General features: G+C 50.8%; 1 protein-coding gene across 4 annotated transcripts in view; it reads left to right on the forward strand.

Moving 5' to 3' along the window:
* MYO18B (myosin XVIIIB) overlaps positions 1-24,218 on the forward strand; it is a 231,369-nt gene that overhangs the window by 183,889 nt on the left and 23,262 nt on the right. For all 4 annotated transcript variants that reach the window (XM_061385190.1, XM_061385189.1, XM_061385188.1 and 1 more), the window contains 2 exons: positions 12,492-12,622; positions 23,053-23,100. In XM_061385190.1, the coding sequence (XP_061241174.1) occupies positions 12,492-12,622; positions 23,053-23,100 (179 nt within the window). The remainder of the gene's footprint in view (positions 1-12,491; positions 12,623-23,052; positions 23,101-24,218) is intronic.

Here is a 24,218-nt window from a genome sequence, read left to right on the forward strand (position 1 = left end):
TCAGGGAGGTGGGGGACAGACCACCCACAGTCATGCTAGAAGCGGTGGGGCTGGGTAGCAAGCGCTTGTTTGTGTCAGTTGAGGACCCACGGTGATAAGACTGCCTACTGCCCCACTGTCAGCGTAGAGCTGGGAGAATTCAAAGCTGAAGCATTTATGGGATGGCTTCTAAGCTCCAGGTACTGCTTTAGGCATTTGGGATATTAGGCTGAGTACAGCCCTACTCAAAGGAGCTCAATATAACAGGAAATTAGAAATTTATTACAGTCTCGTGGGGTGTGTGTTTAACCCAGGGACTTGTCCCAGTGCCCAGAGATGAAAGTGACTGATTCTACCGAGGAGAGCCAGAGAGGTCATCCAGAAGACGTGGCTGTGGAATGGGTCTTGAAGGATGAATAGGAGTTCGCTTGTCAGAGCAGAGCAGCACGTTCCAGGTGGAGGAATGGCAGGTGTGAAGGCACAGAGGTGTGAAAGGGCACAGCACGACTGGGTGCTGGTGAAGACTGTGGTGATTACTGGTGTGTGGGTGCAGAGCGTGGGCATTGAAAGGAGAGGAACCTTGGAAGGTGGGTTGAGAGAAAGACTCTGGAAGGCTTGCTCGGCTCAACTGCACAGTCTGGACTGGGGGAAGTGAAGAAGCACTGAGGCTCTTAAGCAGGAGAGGACTTGATCAGATTAAAAAAGATTCTCCCCTAGATGCTGTGTGGAATATGGATTGGCGAGGGGGCTGGACTGAAGAAAGAAGAGCCAGTTTAAGACGATGAGAAGCCTCAGGAGATGGTGATGGACACTGAATTTACGAGGGGATGGAGAGCAGGGGAAGGAAGCAGAGACCAGCCCACTGTGTTGATGAGATTCTTGAGGCTCAGAGGAGGGCCTGGGGATACATAGTAATAAGTCGTTCTCACACTTCAACGTCTTTGGATGGAAATCCCAGAGGCCGGTTGAGAAGTTTCAAAGTCCGATCTCTCCATTTCTGTAGTCACGTGGGGTCGTGGGCTGGGGAGATCTATGAGCTTCATTTCCATTTAAATTGAAATAAGACATGTCAAAGGTGGCCTGATAATTACTGCCTGGAACAATGGCTCTCTGATGCGGGAAGCACAGTGTCGGTGTACTCCATACAGAGAATTTCTCCATCTGAGACTTAATTACGTTGATATAATTACTCGTCTGTCAGGAAAATCGGGTGGCACAGATATGTCATATTTGCGTTGGAGCAGAAAAAATGACAAGACTCGTTGGCTTTTTTCAGGAGGCAGTGGGTGGGTGGCTCTCAGAAGTGGGGAGCAGGGTGTTTGGAGTTCAGCCCAGGTCAGGATGCCTGTCTGCAGCAGCGGGCTTTGTGAGGGCCCCCCGGGTGTCAGCCTCGAGAGGGTGGGACTCCGGTGACAGTTCTGTGCCCCTTCCTGAAGATGCTGTAGGAGAAGTCAGAGGCTGGGGGTGCGTCTAGGGCTGGGAGGGCTGAGCAGTTAGAACTGTACGGAACTTTAGAGAAGTTTTATTGGCAAACCTTGTGACCCTAAGACGCACGGCAGAGTTGCCTGCCGGTGTCTCCAAGCCTGATCACGCTGCCCTCCCCCATCCCATCCTGCCAGCCCCAGAGACCCTCAGCCACATCCCCCTTCTGTGTGGGAGGGTCCCCTGCCCTCCCAGGGAAACTGTGCCTCCTGCCATGCCCCACCTGTCGGGGGAAACATGGGACCCAAAGAATCAAGTACAGAGCCCCCTTCTCAGATTGCAGCCCCAGCTCATGGCGCTGTTATAACTCAAGTAGCTGCAGCTGGGGTTTAGGCGAAAAGTGGCTTTATCCAAAGTGTGAGAACAGAGAAAGGAGAGAGGAATGCTTGCTGATGGTGAGTTGACCTGGGTGGGACCGGCTCAAGTTCTGCTTCTGCTTCTGCTGCCCTGGGGCCCAGCAACCTTGGCCAGGTGGCATCCTGCCCTGAGCTCAGCCTGGGCCCCTGCTGTGTGATGGACGTGTCCACAGATGTTAGCGTGCTGCTTGGGTGTGCGTAGTGAGTGCACCTGTGACTGTCTACAGCCCGGCTCTCTATCTCCTGGATTGTGAACAGCCCATGTCACCTAAAATACAAACTTTCCAGAAAGCGATTAAGACTCTTGGGCAACAGCTGGGGGCATTTTAAAACAATCAACCAGAAACAAGAGAAGGGAAGGGAAGACGGCAAGCAGGTGCCCAGAGCCCCACGCTCTATTCTGCCTGGAGACTGATGGAGGGTCCTGATGGGCAGCTTGTGGCGGGGGGGTGGGCAGGCACCAAGGTCCCCTGCTTGTGTAACTCCATTCTGCCTTTACTATAAAACTCTTTTACCCAATTGTACATCAGATAGATGTGTCTGTACACACCTGTAGAAGTGAACACAGAATGGAAATATGGCAACACAGTCATTAAGAAGGATTGTCCCCCAGGTAACAGACTTAAGGGCATTTTTCTTCTATATTTTGGTCACGGATTGAACCTGCACCCCCTGCAGTGGATCTCAACCACTGGATTACCAGGGAAGTCCCAGGGGCAATTTTTAGTTTTGTTTTTTTTTTTTAATATATTTTCTAAATTCTCTTCAGTGAACCCTATTAGAACCAGAAAAGAAAGGAAATTGTGTCTCAAAAACAAAAAGAAAGAAAGATCCCACAACGTTAGTTTGTTAGGTTTGCCGTAGCCCAGTACCACAAACCAGGTAGCTTGGTGAAACAACAGCATGTTGTCTCACGTCCTGGACATGAGAAGTCTGAAATTAGCATGTTCACAGGGCCTTGCTTCCCTGAAGGTGCCAGAGGAGAGACTGTGTCGTGCCTTTGACCTGGCAGTTTGCTGGCAACCTTTGATGTTCCTACGATGCTAAGTGGGTCCCTCCAACCTTCTGTCTCCATGCAGTGCTCGTCCTCTGAGTCTTCACTTCATCTCCCCTTTCTTTGTGACCATCTCCTTTTCCAGATCTCCCTCCTCTTGTCAGGACACAGCCACTGGGTGGGACCCATTCTCATGACCTCGTTTTAACTGAATTGGCTCTGTGAAGACCTTGTCTCCATGTCCAGTTGCATTCTGAGCCACTGGGGATTAGGATTTCTACATATCTTGGGGCAGGGGGGAAGACATAAAAGAATCTATAAGATTCTGTTCTTACAGATTGTTCTTCTCTGTTCCGAGAAGAATTTCAGGGTCCCTACAGGGTTTTCCTCTGAGAATGGGAGAGTCAATCGAGATGAGGCCTGTGTGTGAAGAAATGTCCGTGTTGCTGTGGGAACCAGCTTCTGGGAGGGCTCTCAGTGGTCCCCAGCTCTGAGTCCATACCCCTGTGTAGCCTCCTCCATCTTTTCTTTTAAGTGTTTATGTATTATTTGGCTGCACCGGATCCTAGCTGTGGTACTCGGGGCCTTTGAGCCTCTTTGCAGCACATGGCGTCTTTAGGTGCAGCACGCAGGGCCTTTTTTAGTGCAGTACTCATACTCTGAGCTGTGGCATGTGGGATCTAGTTCCCTGAGCAGGGATGGAACCTGGGCCCCCTGCACTGGGAGCGTGGAGTCTTAGCCGCTGAACCACAGGGGATGTCTCAGCCTCCTCCATGTTGTGTCAGAGTTGGCTCGCGTGACCAGTAGATTGTCCCTTTGGGTTCTGAAAGGTCTTGGGTGTTTGCCTTGCTCTCCCTTGGATCACTTGCTCTGGTAAACCCAGCAGCCACCACGTCATGTGGACACTCAAGCAGCTCAGCGGAGCCCTCATGGCTGAGGCCTCCAGCCAGTAGCCTTATCGGTGAACTTTCTTGGGAAGGACTCTCCAGCTTCAGGGAGGTCTTCAGACCAGCGTAGCCCTGGCTGACATCTTCACTAGAACATCATGATAAAACCTGTATGAGTTTCTCATCACCGTTGCAGCAAATTACTACAAACTTCATAGCTTTAAAATGACACCGTTTATTCTCTGTTAATGATAAGGTCAGAAGTCCAAAATGAGTCTCACGGGGTTTAAGTCAAGGTGAAAAGAGGCCTAGCTCCTTCTAGAAGCCCCAGGGAATGACCCGCTGCTTGCATCCTCCAGCTTGTAGGGGCAGCCAGCATTTCTTGGTTCCTGGCTGCATCACTCCGATCAGGGATTCCATCATTACATCACTGCTTTCTTCCCCAAGGACCCCCCTTGCCTCCCTTATATAAGGACCCTTTTGGTTACAATTAGGGCCCACCCAGAATATCCACAGAATCCAGGATAATCCCTCATCTCAAGATTTTTGATTTAGTGACATCTGCAAAATTCCCCTTGCCATCCAGATCCAACATATTCACATGTTTTGGGGATTAGGATGTGGGCATCTTTAGGGGCCTTATTCATCCTCCCTTAGACCATGAATCAGAACCACATAGATAAGCCACCTCTGAAATCCTGGCCCACAGAAAACCATGAGAGATAATGAATGATATTTGATATTTCAGAACGACTAGGTGTTGAGGCAATTTGTTATGTAGCAATAAATAACTAACGCAGACTGGAGGTTGTAATCTAGCATTTGGTTGTAACACTTGGCACTCATAATTCTGGATTTATTGCAGTGTCGTCCTTGAAATATGCAAGTAGAGAAGTGTGCAAATCGCAAAAGTATACAGTTGGATGAGTTTTTTTTTTTTTTTTTACAGACTGAAAACACCCTCGTCTGTCTTTAATAACGAAGGCTGGGATGTAGCCCAGATGCTTTTGTGCTCTGTACCGGTAATTCTCCTGTGTCTTCTCAGATTCATTCTCGCCCCTTCTCTGCTCTGAACCACAGGAAGCTGTTTTCCCGGCTTGCCTTCTGGTAGGTTCAGCCAGTGGAAGGCAGTGGCAGACAATAGAAAGGGAAGAGGAGGAGAAGAACCAAGGTGTTCTCCCTCTCTCACACTGCCTTGAGGAGGGGGGCAGGCCTGGCCGCAGCTCAGCCTCCGTAAGCCCGTGTCCCGTGAGGGGCCCTCCTCCCTGACAGCAGCGCCCACTGGGCAGCCCTGCCGTTGCCTGACTTCTTGCCTTTTCCTTCCAGCCCTGGGTGAGCGGTACCTTCCTGCCGTTGCTAATCTCTTCTGGCTTCTCATCTTCCCCATCACCTGGAAAACCAATTCCCTATATTAAATTCCTCTGGTTGAATGATCTAGAGTGATTTCTATCTTCCTGACTGATACAGGCTTCCTTGGAGGCATTACATTAAATCCTTCTGACTTCAACAAAAAAAGCATCATGTTCATAGAATTCATTTTCTGAAAAATGAGGCTATCCTCACTATACAGTCCCTGCAGGTTTCATATTTTCAAAGTCTTCACTTGGAAAGAAGGAAACGGGAGCATTTGTTACGTATCAAGTACGAGCCACGGTATCAGGTATACGAGCTGTACGCAGTTTTACACTATTTCACTTGTTCCTCGCAATACTGTTTATCGTGGAATAATACTGTCATTTTTACAGATGAGAGCCTGGAAGTCAGAAAGGGTTGGTGGCTCTTGAGCAGTCACATGGCGCTTTAGGTTCACCTTGTCCTAAGGCCAGTGCTTCTCCCGCTGCTCCCACGGTGGTAGCGTTGGCATCTCCCCCTCCCCGCCCACCAGGGCGGCTCCCTAGGTGTGGTGGGCTTCAGCTTCCCTCGGTCCCATAGAGCACCCATCAGTTTCAAGGAGAAATACCCCCTACCCTAACCAACTAATAATAAGTTTCTTTTTTGAGGATTCAGGAGGCGTTTCCAGGACGATTGAGGTTATTTGAAGTGTTGGCAGGGTTGGCAGTTCCAGTTGATGCTGGCAGACGGAGCAGAGGGCAGCCCTGGGGAGAAGCACTTAGCTGGGCGGTTCAGAGAGTGGACTCGGGCCCCACGTTGCCTGCGATGCATTAGACGTGCCTGCCGCAGGCGAAGAAAAGGGACGGGACGGCTTGTGAGATAATTTCCTGCCCCTTTGGAAACAGGCAGGCCTGAGCTTGAACCTGTGCATCACTGTCCAGCTGGGTGACTTTGGGATCTCTGACGAATCACTCTGTGTCTGTCGCATCATTAAAATACAGTAAAAAAAACTTGCAGGACTGTTTTGAAGAGAGGGTATTGCCTAGTGACAACCAGCTTCTCCCTAGGCCTGCTTCCAGGGGGAACTTTGGCTCCTTTTCAGCCTTGCATGAGCCTCTCCTGTTGCGGAGGGTGGGCTCTAGAGCGTGTGGGCTCAGTAGCTGTGGCACACGGGGCTTCGTTAGTCGTGGCACATGGGCTTAGTTGCCCAGTGGCAGGTGGGAGCTTAGTTCCCCAACCAGGGATTGAACCCACGTCCCCTGCATTGGAAGGCGGATTCTGAACCACTGGACCACCACCCTCGGTCTTAAATAAGGGAATCTGATGTGTCATTTGGGGTTTTCTAAGGGGTGCCCCAGCTCTTTCTCAGAGTGGGACTGAGCACTTCCTGCCAGTGCTCACTCCATTGCCATCATGGCTTGGGAGCTCTCGCCAGGACACTACTCTCGGGGCCCTCCTCCCAGGCACGTGGCCTTTGCACAAGTTAAGTGAAACTGTGGTTCCTCATACCTCACCCCACAGAGGCAGTAATTCCGCTGGGACTTTGTGGTAGTATTCTCGGGTTACTTTTTATGGGTTTCTATTGTATATGACTCCGAGGGTTCTTATAAAGATGATGTGAGAGAAGGTTTTTCAGACACTTAGCGCCATGCCTGCCCATGTGAGAGACAGAAATAAATGGGTTCATTTATTACTTATTCACAGATACTTGTTAACTACATGCTGTGTGTCAGACTGGGAATACTTGTGTGTGTATCTATAAATACACATGTGCACACACATTCACACATATACACATTTTTATATATTTATGTTTTCATATACTATATGCATGCGTTATGTAAACATGCATTTGTATATATTTCTACAGCTTATGTATGTGTGTATAATTTTCTTAACACCAGGCTCTGTAAATAAAGTTTCTATTTGTCTTTAGCACATCAAAACCGAATAACGAGATGATTTCTCATCAGGGCTTGGGGATGTTTCCAGATAGTCTGCTCTGTACTATAAACGCGCTGTGCTGTGCTCAGTCGCTCAGTCATGTCCAACTCTGTGACCCCATGGACTGTAGCCCACCAGGCTCCTCTGTCCATGGGATTCTCCAGCCAGGAATACTGGAGTGGGTTGCCATGCCCTTCCCCAGGGGATCTTCTCAGCCCAGGGATCGAATCCAGGTTTCCTGCAATGCAGGTGGATTCTTTACCATCTGAGTCACCAGGGAAGCCCATGCTATAAACTAGGTAAAATTAACTTTGGGAAGCCTTGTGGGATACCTCCGAAGGTGAACAAGGCAACCTCCAGAGCCGCAGAAAGTGACATATGCGAGTCCCGTGTGTCTGCAGACAGAAGAGGGGCCTATGAAGGTGGAGATGCCCTGGGAAGAGGAAGCAAACGATGGTTTTAAATATTAGCCTCTAATTGAACCTCACAAGAGGAGACGATGTTAATTGCAGCCACTAATTATTGTATGAACTGCTCCCTACATGAGCAGCTACACACAGCGTGTTCCAGGGGGAGCAGCTTGGGCATTTAACAAGAGTTGATGAGTCTCTCACATGATGCAAGGGTGGCCAGCACATATGCATACCACGTGGTCTGGTGATGTCTGTATGCATGGTGTGTGTTGTGTACAGCTAAAGGAGTAGCACCCTGTCCCTCCTTGACTCACCTCTTACAGTCATGCAGTAACACCATCACTCAGTCCTAAGACATCTTGAGTTGCCTGCTCTGTTCTAGACTCAGCAATACAGGTAGATTAGGGCCCTAGAAGAATGATGCTCTGTAGAAGTTAGGATTTTGTCTATATCTCCTGCACCTGGATCAGTGCTGGCACATAGTTCATGCTCAAAAAATGTTTATTGAACGAATGATATGTAATATGCATATATACATACCTACATATATATAATGAATATGTACTTTATGTTAGTGTTTTATGTCTATTACAGTGTATGTATCACTCCCAGGTGGTGCTAGTGGCAAAGAACTAGCCTGCTAAAGCAGGTTCAATCCCTGGGTCGGGAAGATGCCCTGGAGGAGGAAATGGCAACCCATTCCAGTGTTCTTGCCTGGAGAACCCCATGGACAGAGGAAACTGGTGGGCTGCAGTCCATAGGGTCGCGAAGAGTCAGACGCGACGGAAGCCACCGGGCACGCATCGCTGTGTTCCAGCTACAGAGCAATATGGACATGGGCTATTCGTTAGCGGGTTTCTGCTGTATACATCTTACTGTCTAAGTCGTTTTGTAACCTAGTTTTTCCTCCAGCTTCTTCCTGCCCCATGTCCCTAAAGAGAAAAACACAGAAGACCACAAGCTTACCCTTGGCTTCAAAACGCAACCTCATTTGTGTAGCGGCAGTCCTGACCGATCGCTGGTCGGGGAGGTGGAAGAAGGCCCAGCCCTCCCTCATGCCCTCTTCTCCTGGTGCCCCCGCTCCCGTGTCTCTCGAGCTGTCTCTGGCATGGGCTTGTTTTGTCTGCCTCCAAAACTGGTGGGGCCGCCGCATCCGCTTCACCTAATGACTTGGTCTCTGCAATCAGCGGACTACCTGGTTTTTGAGCTGAAGCAGGAAAGGTGTGCTGATTGCTAATTACACAGACTCTGAATTTCCCAAATCCGTCTTCTTGGGAGGTTTCTGCTGAGCATGATGTGCTGCTGTTGCTGCTGCTAAGTCGCTTCAGTCATAGATGGCAGCCCACCAGGTTCCCCCATCCCTGGGATTCTCCAGGCAAGAACACTGGAGTGGGTCGCCATTTCCTTCTCCAATGCATGAAAGTGAAAAGTAAAAGTGAAGTCGCTCGGTCGTGTCTGACTCCTAGCGACCCCATGGACTGCAGCCTACCAGGCTCCTCCATCCATGGGATTCTCCAGGCAAGAGTACTGGAGTGGAGTGCCGTTGCCTTCTCCAGAGCGTGATGTGCATCCCCAGGCAAATTGGAGGGTGGAGCCCAGAGGGTGGAGCCCAGAGGGCAAGGGGTGTGGTGGAGAGTGAGGGGGTAGCGGCAGGTCCCTGGAACCACCTGCCTCATCTGTCTGTGGATGGTTTTCTTGTTCTCGACTCTTCTTGCTGTCTAGCTAACTTCGACTCTTCTTGCTGTCTAGCTAACTTCCACTCTTCTTGCTGTCTAGCTAACTCACTCTTTAAGCTGCCCGTGCTTTCCACCCCTGCTTCTCCTCTGCAGATGGTGAAAAGCTTTCAGAGGCCTGCATTCCAGCCTCCTTATTCTCTGTGTGACCTTGGCGGACCACCTCAGTGCTTCAGGGACACCCACCCGGTTGCCGCTTGTTCTCTCAGAACTAAAAGATAGTAACGCCTCTGCTGGCCAGGCCTTTCCTCTCTGCCACGCTCATTCTGTGCTCACAGCAGCCCTGTGCAGGGGCCGCTGCTGCCTCCATCTTACCCATGGAGATCAGAGAGGTTGAGTAACTCGCTGAAGGTCACACAGCCTGTGGGTGGGAGAGCTTGGATTTGAACCCAGGCATCCTGGCTCCAGAGCCTACTTTCATGATCATGATAATGCAGATCGGACCCACCTCAGGTCCCCATTTCCTCTGCTCAACTGCTTAGTCCCAGCCCAGAGCCCCCCGTCCCTAAGACCCAGCACCTACACCGTCCCTGTCCTCCAGGAGGGCCCCTGCAGGTCAAGGTTGGAGGGCCTCCTCTGCATGATGTTGGCATGGGCCAAGGTCACCCAAGCACAACTGGGAGGGGACGTCTGGGCTCCTCTCGCTTGGCTCACATGGCACAGGGGCCTCACCTGAGAACCCAAGACCCGGCTGCCTGACTTTGTGGTCTCTTGACTGTGTGACCGTGGGCAGGTCTTTTTGCTGCTCTGGTGCTCAGTCTCCTCATCTCTAAAAGGAACATTCACCACGTGCCTGGCATGGCCCTGAGGTGCCTGGCATGCCTGACGTGCCTGGCATGGCCCTGACGGGGCCGTTGGGTAGCATCTCTGTGTCTTAGAAACACACTGATGCCTCGTCCCCTCGCCTCCCAGGGACGCTGTCATCCTGGCCCACTAGCGAGGAGCTGAGCTCGGGCGACGCCACTGCCGTCTCCTGGGATTGTGCGCCCAGCCGTCTTCCCGGTGTCTCGATGAGCTGACAAGCGCCCCCTCACCGCCCCACAATGTGTTATTTCCTCTGACAGTCCGCCAGCCTCCTGCCTGGGGGCCCCCGCCTCAGACCGCCTCTCACCTCATCAGCACCGAGCTGGGGATTTCACAGCTGGCAGTTTCAATCAGCCGTGGTGTTCCACCAGCCCCTGTGCGCACCCCCCACCTCTCCACGCCGCCCCTTCCCTCGTCAGCTGGGCTTGACCCTTCGGCTTCCTTGGTCTTTGCTCAGTCTCTCTCTCAAATTGAAAAAGACACACAATCAGGGAAAAGGCACAGACTTACAATACCGTGGATGGACCGGCTGGCCTGCTACAGGGATCTGAATGTGTCCCTGCAAAGGGAGCCCTGGGCCTCGCTGGCTTTCCCAGGGGCAGGCAGACAGAGCCCCAGAAAGATCACTGGCCAGTGAGCGAGGCAGACCAGAGGTTTGCCCCTTGCTGCCCCAAGTGACTTCCCTGGCCTCAGTTTCCTCATCTGCAAAATAAAAGCCATCCCAGGCTCAGAGAAGGGCTGTACTGTTGGTGAGTCTCAGGGGGAGCTGAGAGCCGTACTTAAATGGACCCAGAGTCCTTACATTTTCACCCTTCACGCTCTCATCAGTTGATATATACCTGTTGCCTAAGACAACAGTCAAAAAGAAACTTGACCTAAGAGCAGCTTGAAGGAAAATCCTATCCCTCACCCACCTTTGCTCCTATCTGTAAATATTCTCAGCTCTCCACTGCTTTCCCAGCTGCACATGTGCTGTTTGCATGGAGACCTGGGCATCATATTTTCTGTTCTTTTCTGCTTGCTTGACATTATTTTGAGAAGGGTTCCCCGCTGGCGCCACCCTGATTGCTCGTGTTGGCTTCTGTCTGAGCATCAGAGCGACGCACTGCATCGCGGTTTCCCTACCAGTCCCCGTGGCTGGGCGGCGGGGCGGCTCTCGGGCTCTCGGTGCCATCAGTAGCTCCATTCCAAGCGTCCTCGGGCCTTGCTCTGCACCCCCCCCTTTTTAATGTTTATTATTTATTTTATCGTTGGTTGCACTGGGTCTTCACTGCTGCATACTGGCTTTCTCTAGTTGCAGTGCATGAGCGTCTAATTGCGGTGGCCTCTCTGGTTGCAGAGCGCAGTCTCTAGGTGCACAGACTTCAGTAGTCGTGACTCGCAGGCTCAGTAGTTGTGACACACGGGCTTAGTTGCCCTGTGGCGTGTGGGATCTTCCCAGACCAGGAGTCGAACTCACGTCCCCTGCGTTGGCAGGCAGAGTCTTAACCTCTGGACCAGGAGGGAAGCCCTGCTCTGCCTTTTGACTCTTCCCCCCGCTAGGATTAGCTCCCAGAAGGTGGGTCTCTGGGTTGAACCCAGAGTTTCTCAGGCTGGATGCTGGTGACACTCTTGTGAAGTAATCGGTCCTCAGTGGTGGGGCTGCTCTGTGAACTGAGGATGCTGGACAGCACCTTTGGCCTCTGCTCTGCGAGAGGCCACCAGACCCCCATGTCACAACCAGCAACGCCTCTACACAGCGTCCCCCGGAGGGCAGACTCACCCTCAGCCGACAGTCATTGTGCGAACGGGGAGCCGTGTGTGGAAAACGTTACACATGGCAGTCAGAGGCTTTCCAGAGAGTCTGGATAAAATCCGATTAGGGCAGAAAGTAACTGGATGAGCACAGGTGGAGTCTGCTGCACCCGCCTCAGTTCCAGCTCGAGTTCCATTCAGGCCTCCCCCAGGCCTCAGCTCTTCATCTGCGAAGTGGGGACAGTGATAGAGCCGCGTGCCAGGCTCGTGAGCAGAGAGTGAGGGCAGGAGCCCGAAGCGCTGAACGCAGCGCTGGGCATGGACAGGTCTCAGTACACATCAGTGGTGCTGGCCAGCTCCAGAGGGAGCCCCACTGGGGTTTCTGTCTTTGCCCGTGCTGCCTTTGAGGGTAGCGGGAGGGCTGAGGGAGCCTGGGTGGCAGAGTTGAAAGGGACCCGCTCTTCTGCCCTCCCCGCAACCTCCCGCTCCACATCCACCCCGGGGCGGGACTCAGCCTCCAGAACCAGCCTCAGCAGCTCTCCTGGGAAACATCACTGAGTCTTACGTCTGCCATCCATCTAGGGCGTTCTGTGTGGGGTCGCACAGGCTGGGTCTAGCATTTCTGGTGTGTGTGAGCTCCTGAGGCATCTATTTCCTCCTCTGAAATCTGCAGCATCTGTCTGAGGCTCCATGAGCCCTTCCTTAGGGAGAGCCCCTCGTGGGTACCCACCATGTCACAGGGTCCCAGTGAACACCAGGCTCCTCCCCAGAGCTCTCGTGAGTGAGTGGGGGTCTCGCCCAGGGCCAACGTGTGCTGTGGTCTCTGTCCCCAGGAGAAGTACGTGGAGGAGCTCACCGCAATACGACAGACCCTGCAGACTGACCTGGAGACGTCCATCCGACGGATCGCCGACCTGCAGGCAGCCTTGGAGGAGGTGGCATCCAGTGACAGCGACACAGAGAGGTGCCTGCGAGGGGCAGGCGGGGCGGGGCACGGCGGGGGGCTGTGCCCTGGGGGCTCTGCGGTCTTCAGTGGGCAGGGCTCCCCTCTCCAGTCTGGGGGCCCGGGGATTCAGGCGCACTGTGGGTGGGAGGATAACTGGCTGGCTCAGGCGAGCAGAGGCGGGATGCTCCCCGCTGGTGGTACCGTCCTTGCTGTGGTCCTGGGCTGGTGACCGCTGCTCAGAGGCGGACTGCTGCTGACTCCCCCGTGAAGGTGTTCATTTTCAACATCGGTGTGATACAGACCCAGTGGACTTACCATGTTCTGGCCTCTAAATGAAGGGCTTTATCTAAAAAATCCTCAGTTTGTGCAAAAATCACTTCCACGCCAATATCCTGAGGATTTCTATGATGCCCACTAATGTGCAAAGCTGTGAAATTGCTGGTAAAATGGCAAATCCTGATCCTGCAGCAGCCTCCCAGCTCATGGTCACATTCAGGGTCCCCGTTCCCCCCCCCCCACCAGTTTTATTAGAGTCATGACAGGACCAGCGTCTGTAATTACAAACCCCTGGTGTCAATACTACCCACTCCGTGCTTGGGCTGGCTTCTCCATTAATAGAAATGCTAGAGCTTTTGCATTAATTATAAAGGGAATTAATGACTGTATATACAAGTATTGGAGGTTTTTACAAATGAGCAAAACTTTTAAACCATTTTTACTTGCACAGAAGTAGATTGCTTTTCTAATAAACAGTAAAAGTTCTAAAAATAACAAGACTGAAAAGAGGCAGAGAGTCTGTTCTTGGAGGTACAGGGACAGGCTGGGCAGGTGTGACAGGGAACCAGGGACAACAACCTGTGAAACAGCCTGTGTTCAGGACAGTGTGAGGGGCGAGATGGTCACAGGACCCCCGGTGTGAAAAAATGGCGCCTTGGATCTGGACGAGCCCAGGCCGTGCGTGGGATACTTGCAGCTGCAAGAGGGGGCGGCCTGGGGAGGGCGCAGGTGCTGCCTTTCATCCAGCCCGATTTCCAATCAGGGATCTGGGGATTCATTTCAAACTTGAACCAGGGGTTGAAGTTTGTCAACTAGCTGGCTCAGATGGTAAAGAATCTGCCTGCGATGCAGGAGACATGGGTTCAATTCCTGGATGGGAAAGATCCCCTAGAGAAGGAAATGGCAACCCAGTCTAGTATTCTTGCTTGGAGAATCCCATGGACAATGGAGCCTGGCAGGCTACAGTCCACGGGGGTTTGAAGAGTCCGACACAACTTACCAGCTACCACCTGTGTTCTTATCTGGAGGATGCCCTGGACAAAGGGGCCTGGTTGGCTACAGTCATTGGGGTCGCAAAGAATCAGGCATGACTGAGCGACCTAACACTTTTACTTTCCTCCAGTTATTCAACCTCTCTGAGCCTCAGTCTCTTCATCTGTAAGATGGGTTGATAATAAGAAGTAAGTGAAAAAATCAGACCCTGGCACAGGCCCGTGTACTTGGCGGGGCTCAGCCATTGTCAGTTTCATTCATTCATCTGTGTGACTGGCTCTACCTGTTCCACGCCACACTGAGCTGGGCGTTTGTCTCAGTCAGCTTGCTTCTTGTCATCATGTGTCTCTGTCCTAGAGACACAGGGAGATTGAATAACTTGCCCGGGGACAGGCAGAAGTTAAATTCCTGAGGAGTAGAGAGGGAGGAGAGCACAGGCCTCTGCCTCCGTGGAGCGCACATTCCGTGTGTGTGTGTGTGTGTGTGTGTGTGTGTCCCTGCCCGTGAGTACAGCGGGCAGACTGGTGAATGGAACACTAGACTACAGTAGGAGTTACAAAGATAGAGAACACGATGCTTTGATGAATAGCAGGGGTACACCTGGCCTCTATGAGAGGAAGAATTGAACTGAAACCCGGGCTGAAAGAAGGAGCCAGAGGCAGGAGCTCCGGAGAAAAGTGAGTCAGGGCCGACAAGGAGTGTTCTGGAAGTAAACAGCCTGCCCAAGTGAGATGAATGGGAAAGAGCAAAAGTCTCCTGCTCTTCTTCCTTCCCTCTCTCCCACCTTTCTTCGCCTTTTGAAGTGGCCCACTGTGTCCTCATGAAGCACCCCAGGACTCCAGGCAGGATCAGCAGCATAACCCATGAGTCCACGGAGGAATGAGAACCTGGGGCTTTTTGTTCAGAATCAGTTCAGTTCAGTCGCTCGGTCATGTCCAACTCTTTGTGACCCCATGGACTGCAGCACACCAGGCTTCCCTTCCATTACTAACTCCCAGAGCTTGCTCAAACTCATGTCCATTGACTCGGTGATGCCATCCAACCATCTCATCCTCTGTAGTCCCCTTCTCCTCCTGCCTTCAGTCTTTCCCAGCATCAGGGTCTTTTCAAATGAGTCAGCTCTTCGCATCAGGTGGCCAAAGTATTGGAGTTTCAGCTTCAGCATCAGTCCTTCCAATGAATATTCAGGACTGATTTCCTTTAGGATGGACTGGTTGGACCTCCTAGCAGGCCAAGGAACTCTCAAGAGTCTTCTTCAACACCACAGTTAAAAAGCATTAATCTTCGGCGCTCAGCTTTCTTTATAGTCCAACTCTAACATCGATGACGTGACTACTGGAAAAACCATAGCTTTGACTAGACGGACTTTTGTTGGCAAAGTAATGTCTCTGCTTTTTAATATGTTGTCTAGGTTGGTCATAACTTTTCTTCCAAGGAGCAAACGTCTTTTAATTTCACGGCTGCAGTCACCATCTGCAGTGATTTTGGAGCCCCCCAAAATAAAGTCTCTCACTATTTCCATTGTTTCCCCATCTATTTGCCATGAAGTCTTGAGACCAGATGCCATGATCTTAGTGTTCTGAACGTTGAGTTTTAAACCAACTTTTTCACGCTCCTCTTTCACTTTCATCCAGATGCTCTTTAATTCTTCTTTGCTTTCTACCATAAGGGTAGTGTCATCTGCATATCTGAGGTTATTAATATTTCTCCTGGCAATCTTGATCCCAGCTTGTGCTTCATCCAGCCCAGCGTTTCTCATGATGTACTCTGCATATAAGTTAAATTATCAGAGTGACAGTATACCGCCTTGACGTACTCCTTTCCTGATTTGGAAAGAGTCTGTTGTTCCATGTCCAGTTCGTTGCTTCCTGACCTGCACACAGATTTCTCAGGAGGCAGGTCAGGTGGTCTGGTATTCCCATCTCTTTAAGAATTTTCCACAGTTTGGTGTGATCCACACAGTTAAAGGCTTTGGCATAGTTAACAAAGCAGAAGTAGATTTTTTTCTAGAACTCTCTTGCTTTTTTGATGATCCAGCAGATGTCGGCAATTTGATCTCTGGTTCCTTTTCTAAATCCACCTTGAACATGTGGAAGTTCATGGTTCACATACTGTTGAAGGCTGGCTTGGAGAATTTTGAGCATTACTTTGATAGCATGTGAGATGAGTGCAATTGTGCGGTAGTTTGAGCATTCTTTGGCATTGCCTTTCTTTGGGATTGGAGTGAAAACTGACCTTTTCCAGTTCTGTGGCCACTGCTGAGTTTTCCAAATTTGCTGACATATTGAGTGCAGCACTTTCACAGCATCATCTTTCAGGATTTGAAATAGCTCAACTGGAATTCCATCACGTCCACTAGCTTTGTTTGTAGTGATGTTTCCTAAGGCCCACTTGACTTTGCATTCCAGGATGTCTGGCTCTAGGTGAGTGATCACACCATCATGATTATCTGGGTCGTGAAGATCTTTTTTGTATAGTTCTTCTGTGTATTCTTGCCACCTCTTCTTAATATCTTCTGCTTCTGTTAGGTCCATACCATTTCTTTCCTTTATTTTGCCCATCTTTGCTTGAAATATTCCCTTGGTATCTCTAATTTTCTTGAAGAGATCTCTAGTCTTTCCCATTCTATTGTTTTCCTCTATTTCTCTGCATTGATCACTGAGGAAGGCTTTCTTATCTCTCCTTGCTATTCTTTGGAACTCTGCATTCACATGGGTATATCTTTTAACTCAGCTAACCATTATATCTACTACTGTGGGCAAGAATCCCTTGAAAGACATGGAGTAGCCATCATAGTCAACAAGAGTCCAAAATGCAGTACTTGGATACAGTCACAAAAACAACAGAATGATCTCTGTTCGTTTCCAAGGCAAACTGTTCTGTATCACAGTAATCCAAGTCTATGCCCTGACCAGTAATGCTGAAGAAGCTGAAGTTGAATGGCTTTATGAAGACCTACAAGACCTTCTAGAACTAACACCTCCAAAAGATGTCCTTTTCGTTATAGGGGACTGGAATGCAAAAGTAGGAAGTCAAGAAATGCCTGGAGTAACAGGCAAATTTGGCCTTGGAGTACAGAATGAAGCAGGGCAAAGGCTAACAGAGTTTGCCAAGAGAATGCACTGGTCATAGCAAACACCCTCTTCCATCACCAGATTGTCAATACCGAAATCAGATTGATTACATTCTTTGCAGCCAAAGATGGAGAAGCTCTATACAGTCTGCAAAAACAAGACCGGGAACTGACTATGGCTCAGATCATGAACTCCTTATTCCCAAAATCAGACCTAGATTGAAGAAAGTAGGGAAAATCACTAGAGCATTCAGGTATGACCTAAATCAAATCCTTTACTATTATACAGTGGAAGTGAGAAATAGATTCAAAGGATTAGATCTGATAGGGTGCCTGAAGAACTATGGACAGAGGTTCATGATATTTTACAGGAGGCAGGGATCAAGACCATCCCCAAGAAAAAGAAATGCAAAAAGGCAAAACGGTTGTCTGAGGAGGCCTTACAAATAACTGTGAAAAGAAGAGACGCAAAAAGCAAAGGAGAAAAGGAAAGATATACCCATTCGTTCAGAATGGATTCGGAATTTCACTGCAGTCACAGCAAAGCTGCACCGCACGCAGGCCCCTCTGGGCGCAGGCTGCGAGCCTGTGAAGCCTCCCTGAGCCCAGGATGCCTCCTGGGAAGCATCTCCTAATCCTCAGCTGCCTTGGCCTCTCTGTCTTATAATTCCCATGGAGCGTGGGTTTCAGTAATGACGTAGGCGTGGGAGGAAACGGGAAAAATCGCCCAGAAAGAAGGCTCAACACTTCTTAAGACCATCCAAGTCATGCTGTCTGGTCACTGCACAGTTAAATTGGTTATCAACGAGAAAAAGAAGTGTGCGGGACCCTGGGGTGGAGAGCCGCCATCCAGAGCAGGGCCCCGCTCAAGCCGGGTGCTGCAGGCGCTCTTCCCCCGCAGCTCCGCCCTGCACGCCCCTCATAATTGCCTCATAGCCAGGGGACGGCAGTGTTGATTGGAGCCTGAGGGATTGGTCCAGGTACATCTCTGAACTGAGCTCTCAATTAGGATTCAAACCCACCCTGGGAGAGAGACAGAGCGATGCTTCAGCTGGAGGTGAGGCTCTTTGAGAGACTTGTTCAAATTATGAAAAGTCACATTTCCCCATGTTGGGAATTAGATCCGAGTGTAACAGGCCTTCCAGGCTGGAAACGTGGCTACGTGCTCAGAAAGCCAGGAGGCCGGTGCGGCAGCATTTCAGCGCATGCTCACCAGCACGGGTGCCCTTGCGCTGTAACTTAGACTAGGGCATCAGCCTCCTTAGATTAGTGGAGGAACACTTTAAGCTGTTCCCCCAGGCTCAGAGAACGCTCATGACTCGTGCATCAGCCGACAGCCCCATCTGTTCTTGCCCAGGGTCTGTGGCGTCATCATCTCAGCTGGGAGTTTGGGATGGGGTTGGTGGGGAGTTCAGAAAGGTCAGTGGATGACCCCTGACCCCTAGGTCAGCCAAGAGTTTCCATGCCAGCTGGCTCCATCTGAGACGAAGGCTGTGGAAAGGTGTCCTCTGGTGCTGTGTTGAGTGTAAGTTGTACATTTTCCAACATCTATGCTGCTAACTTGACGAATTTGAGCTGCGGTGAGAGAAGTAGAAAGATCTGGGCCTAAGCAAAGGTTGCGGCTGCCACCGAGGGCATCATCCCGCTTCGGCTTATTCAGTAGTGGGCCCAGGCTCTAGCCAGACTGCAAGAGTTCCTGCTGTGAAGTAGGGCAGGCTTGAGGCCCGTCCACCCTTCTCTTCCCACAAAGCTCTTAACCTCCTGATTTTGCTTAGAAGAGGCTCACAACATTTCTCTATGATTCTGAGACATTCCAAGTTACATCCCAGAGCCTTAGTGCAGGACCGCAGGCTCATATGATGCCACGGAGGACACTGGTCTTTCTTTCTTTCTTAAATTTATTTTTGACGGTGCTGGGTCTTCGTTGCTGTGCGTAGGCTCTCTCTAGGTGCGGTGAGTGGGAGCTACTCTTCTTTGTGGCGTGCAGGCTTCTCATTGCGTCCACCTCTCTCATTGTGGAGCGTGGGCCTAGGCGCGTGGGCTCAGTAACTGTGGTGCTGAGTTGCCCCCACAGAGTGTGGAACCTTCACGGACCAGGGATGGAGCCCATGTCCCCTTCATTGGCAGGCAGATTCTTAACCACTGGACCACCGGGGAGGTCCAGATACCCAGCCAGTGGGCTTCTTGGGGCATGAGGGCTCCAAACCACTTCATCCGCCCTGGCGTCACAGGACACACTGACCGTCGTGCTACTGGCATCTCTTTCCTGAGGACTGACCTTGTGCCAGGCTACACAGCCTACCTGCCTTCCGTGCATAGTTCTCACAACCCTCTGAGGGTGGTAACCATTATCACCCCCAGTGTACAGACGAAGAAACTGCAGCTTAGACCAGTCAGGAAACTGGCCCCAGCTCACACAGTAAGTGACGGGGCTGTAATCTGATTCCAGGTTGACCCCGTCACCCACACTTCCAGTGAGCAAGCCCTGCTGTCATGTCAGACATACCCCATCTTTCCCCTTTCTCTTGTCAAAGTCTCGGTTCTCTGCCAAGTTTACTGGCCTGTCATCCTGGTGAGCTTGTGTCTGTCACTGTGACATGGGGCCAGTGCATCTGTGCGTCACTTCCCAGGCAGTGTTTGTATTCAGACCAGAGCTGTCTGGCAAAGGCTCCATGGAAGGGAATACAATGGGAGACGTTTAATTACTTCTGTTGCTCACCAGCAGTCCACCTGTCCACAAGTGCCTGGCCCATGCTCCTCTTGAAAAGTCACAGGAACCAAGGCAAGAGAAAGAACCACTGAGCACGTGTCAGGAGATGAGGGAGAAACCAGGGACCACATATCATGTACCAACGCTGGTGGCACTGCCAAGGAGATCAGGACCAGGGACAGGTCGCCTGCCCTTCCTGGGCCTCTGCTTGCCTGCCCAGCAGATTAAAATCATCACCATCATCACCATCACCATCATTGAGTCCCTCCTGTGTTGGGGCGGAAGGAACGGTCAGGAACAGGCAGACATGGGTCTGCCTCATGAGCTTGAGGTCAGACTTTGTCTTCATGTCGTGGAAGGGTCAGTGCGTTTTAAACTCTCTAGTTAGGAAGACCCCCTATTACACCAAAGGAAACACCTATAGGAAATTCTGCCTCGGGATGGAGTGTAGCCATCCTCGGATTGGAGTGAGAGGAGGGTTCCCTGTGGGTGGACTCAGTGTTTAAATCTGCCCTCCTTCTGAAAGGGCTCTTCCCCCAGACTAGAGACGCGCTTTGAGATGTCCAGTTGTGCTGTGCCTTGGTTAGTTATATTGTGCTCTAAGGATGCGCCCTTGCAGGATGCAGGTAAAGATCAGTATTCAGTCCACTGAAGTGGGTGAGGAAGTACACCTGGATGCCCAGACCTTGTCTGCTGCAGAGCTCAAGGCTAGTCGCCCTCAGGGTTATGGGGATGTTCGCTTGTCCAGGCACCCACCGGGATCTCTGGGCCCAGCCTCTCTTACTCAGGCTCACAGACTCCCGGGTGGACAGTGGGCCCGAAGCTCCTCCCTCTCAGTCATCAGGCCTCCAGCCCCACGGTGGCCAGTTTTTTCCCTTCCTCCCTGCTCTCGGGCAAAAGAAACCTTGTTCTTCTGTTTCTAAGGGGAGTGCCACACCATTTTGAACTGTACGGGTTGGACTGCAGGGCTCTTCAGTTCTTTTTTTTCTTTCTCTGAGCATTTCAGAAGATGCAGCCCTATTCACTCAAACCCTTCCCTCTGCTTTCCAGGCCCCCCGCCTACCACATTCTAGCTTCTTTGGTCAGCTGGAACCAGCGTCCTTATCTGGGGTCTGTGAACGGGTAGATTAAGTGAGGGGTGTCCATGCATGAGTTCTAGAGATCATACCATGAACCCAGAGATTCTGCACTAAAATTCGAGTCTGTGTTTGTGCATCTGGGGAGGTAGAAGTTCCACAGTCCTCATAAACGATGCTTATAAAAGGCCCAGGACTCCTGCTCTAGGACCTCTCCATTGTGCATGGTCTTTAAGCGTCCAAGCTAGACAGGGCCTCAGCATCTTGGTCCAGAAGCCTCATTTCACAGACGGGGACGCCTGTCACCCCAGACGGGACAGAAGGCTGAGGCCACACGGAGGGCACAAGGATTCAGTCACCGTCCTTCCCAGCCTGGCGCTCCTTCCGCAGCCCCAGTGCACAGAGCCTTAGAGGAGACTCAGACACCAGTGGGAACAGAGCTGGCGCTACTCACTTAGACCACTTCAGTTAAAGTTCTGAAGTATTTTTAAATAGTTTGTTAAAAAGTTATATCAAAAAAAAATTATCCTCAAGAAGATTTAGGGTCATTAGAAAAGATACTTTCATTCTATCTCTTGCTGTCATAGCAAATTAGCTCAAATTCCATAACACAGGAATGCCCCTGCCTCACATCAAAGTGACAGACGCAAGTTCACCGGCATGACAGGCCGTGACTTGGCCAAGAACAAAGACCTTGACAAGACAAAGGGCTGGAATCTGAGTCTCCCTGGGCTAGAGTCAGAGTGTCAGCAGGGCTCCGCTCCTTCTGGAGTCTCTGGAGGAGAGTCTATTTCCTCACCAGCTTCCAGAAGACACCCACATCCCTTGGCTCATGGCCCCTTCCATCCTCAGAGCCAGAAATGTTGCATCTCTGACTGTTGTTCCATAGTCACAAGTCCCTCTGACCGAACCTGGAGAAAGGTCTCTGCTTTTAAGGACCAGAGTCATTAGGGGGGGCCCACCCTGATAATGCAGGACAGCCTGCCTGTCTCAAGATCCTTGATCTTAACCACATCTGCATGCCCCTTTTAACACCTCAGGAAACACAGTCACAGATTCCTGAGATAAAGATTGAGGTGTTGACATCTTTGGGGTCGTTATTCTGCCTCTCAAAGCGTGGTTCACAAAAGGTGCTTTTCGTTATACTGAGGAAGTCAGCAGATTTTTCTTTAAAAGGCCAGATAGTAAATATTACAGCTTCTCAGGCAGTGTGGTCTCTGTTGTAGCTGCCCTACTCTGCTATTGAGGAGCAAAAGCAGTCCCAGATAAAATGCAAATGAGTGGCGGTGGCTATGTTCCAATAAAGCTTTATTAATAAGAACAGATATGTAGATTCAGTGGCCTGTCATTTACAGACCCCTCTTCTATTGGATTCAACAGACACCATCCAAGAGAACTTCCAGTCTGGCCTGAGCCGTGGGGCCAAAGGGGCAAGTAAGCTATGTTCTTGGCCTGGGAAGGGCCCTTGCAGTCTGATGGGGATGAAGCAGTGTTAGTCGAGGTCAGGAGAGTGACGGGTCCTTGAGGGAAGGGACCAAGGCTGCAGGGGCCTCTCAGAAGTGACCAGGGCTTCTGGGAAGGGCTTGCCCAGATTCCACTGAAGAACAAAGCTGGGGGGTCCAGGCCTGAGAAGCCAGGCTCGCGTGTTTGAAGTCTGTGGTTTGACTGTCTGTACCTGTACACTGGGTGACTACACTCTGGCTAGGAGCATGAGCCGAGTAGCTCTTACAGACCTGGGTTTCAAAGCTCTGTGACCTTGGACAGGGGTGTCAGCTTCCTCAGCTCCACGAGGGAGACTAGCAAGGTGATTAGTGGGATCACGTGTAAAACATGTTTGTTGAATCAAGAGTTCTCCCTAAAGAAGAACCACCATTGTAATTAGCTTCCGAGTTTCCCAGAGTGCACTGAGAAAGCTGACCGCCGCAGCCCCATGTCTGATTGGCAAGCAGTCACAAAGGATATAAAGCCAGTGCCTCGCCCACTGACAATTATGATGCTATTAATAGCAGTACTAGTCCTGCTAAAACAGGAGCAAGGGTAATGGTTGCTACCCTTTAATTAACACTGCTTATTTGCCAAGAACCATGCTGAGACGTTCATAAGGGTGATCTTACTTGGTCAGCTCCACAGAGCTTGGGCAGAGGCCTGTGATTAGCTACATTTTACAAAGGAGCTGAGGAGGCTCAGAGAAGATGAGGAACTTGCCTAAGATCACACAGCAGCAAAGGTCAGAGGCGGGACTCAAAACATCAAAGACTGTGTTCTTCCCCAGGCCCTGGCAGCCCAAGAATAACGGACTGTTTCTTGTGCCTCCTCCTAGCGTCCAGACAGCGGTGGACTGCGGCGGTGGCAGCGGCAGAAAAGAGATGTAAGTGAGCCCTGGATAGAACTGAGCCAGTGACACCGAAGCCAGAGACGAGCCCCTGGCTGTGTCCAGTGCGCAGGAGGAACACCCACCTGGACAGTCACCGCAGTGTCCACAGGAGCTCTGACTCCATGGTCATAACACCCAGCACCGGGGACATACTACTGAACCATAGACTTCTCGTAGACAAAGAGGAGCCTCTGACTTACCGCAACCATCAGACACTGTCAGAAGGACAGACGTCAGTTGCCTCAGAAGAGTTTCTAGACTGACATTTGAGCCCTGCACATTCTGGTCCTGACTTATCCTCCACCTGGGACTCCTCTTCCTGTATCTCCCGTGCCCTCCGTACCTGTGTGGGTGCGGTTCCCTCCACCTGATGCTCCCTTCTCCAGGCCTGTGTGGCCGAGCTCCAACCGTCAAAGAGGATGTAGCCCAGCAGCCACTACTGCATTCCTTCCCTTACGCCTCCAAGAAACAAATCGGGGCTCCCTCTCTGTCCTCCTTAGAACCCGTCAGCCTTCATCTACCGCACTGATAGTTTTCTTCTTGATTTTATGGTTATTTATATAGATGTCTACTCTGCTCAAGTGGGCTCTTGAAGACAGGGTCAATGTTGAGTTCATGTTTATAGCTCCTTCCCATGGCACAGAGTGTTCTATAAACAAACAAAATTTGTGAATATATATATTTATTGTATATCGTAAATGAGTGACCGTATCAACCAGGAAGTGAAATAGTCATTCAACACCCACATCAGTGGCAGGCCCCCACGGCCTCTCCCTGTGCTGCTTTCAGAAATGGGGTGTACAATTAAGTCTCGTCCACAGAGACATTCCAGCTAAGGTAGGCAAGCACTTAAGACCCTCACAACTGATAGATTCCATGAACATATTTGGTCTGAAATCCAATGCCAAATTTTACTCCACAATTGGAAAATACCTTGGCATCTATATTACTTCTCTTCCCAAGGAATAGCAATGATTTTTAACATGAGCATTGGAATTGGAGGGACCAGGGTTTGCATCCCAGCTTCATCCCTGACTAACTAGGTGACCTTGGTTAAGACCCACACTGGCCTCCCCAGATCCCTACTCTCATCTATGTCACAGGTACAGTGC

This window comes from Bos javanicus, chromosome 17 (genome assembly GCF_032452875.1).
Source record: "Bos javanicus breed banteng chromosome 17, ARS-OSU_banteng_1.0, whole genome shotgun sequence".
NCBI classification, from domain to species: domain Eukaryota; kingdom Metazoa; phylum Chordata; class Mammalia; order Artiodactyla; family Bovidae; genus Bos; species Bos javanicus.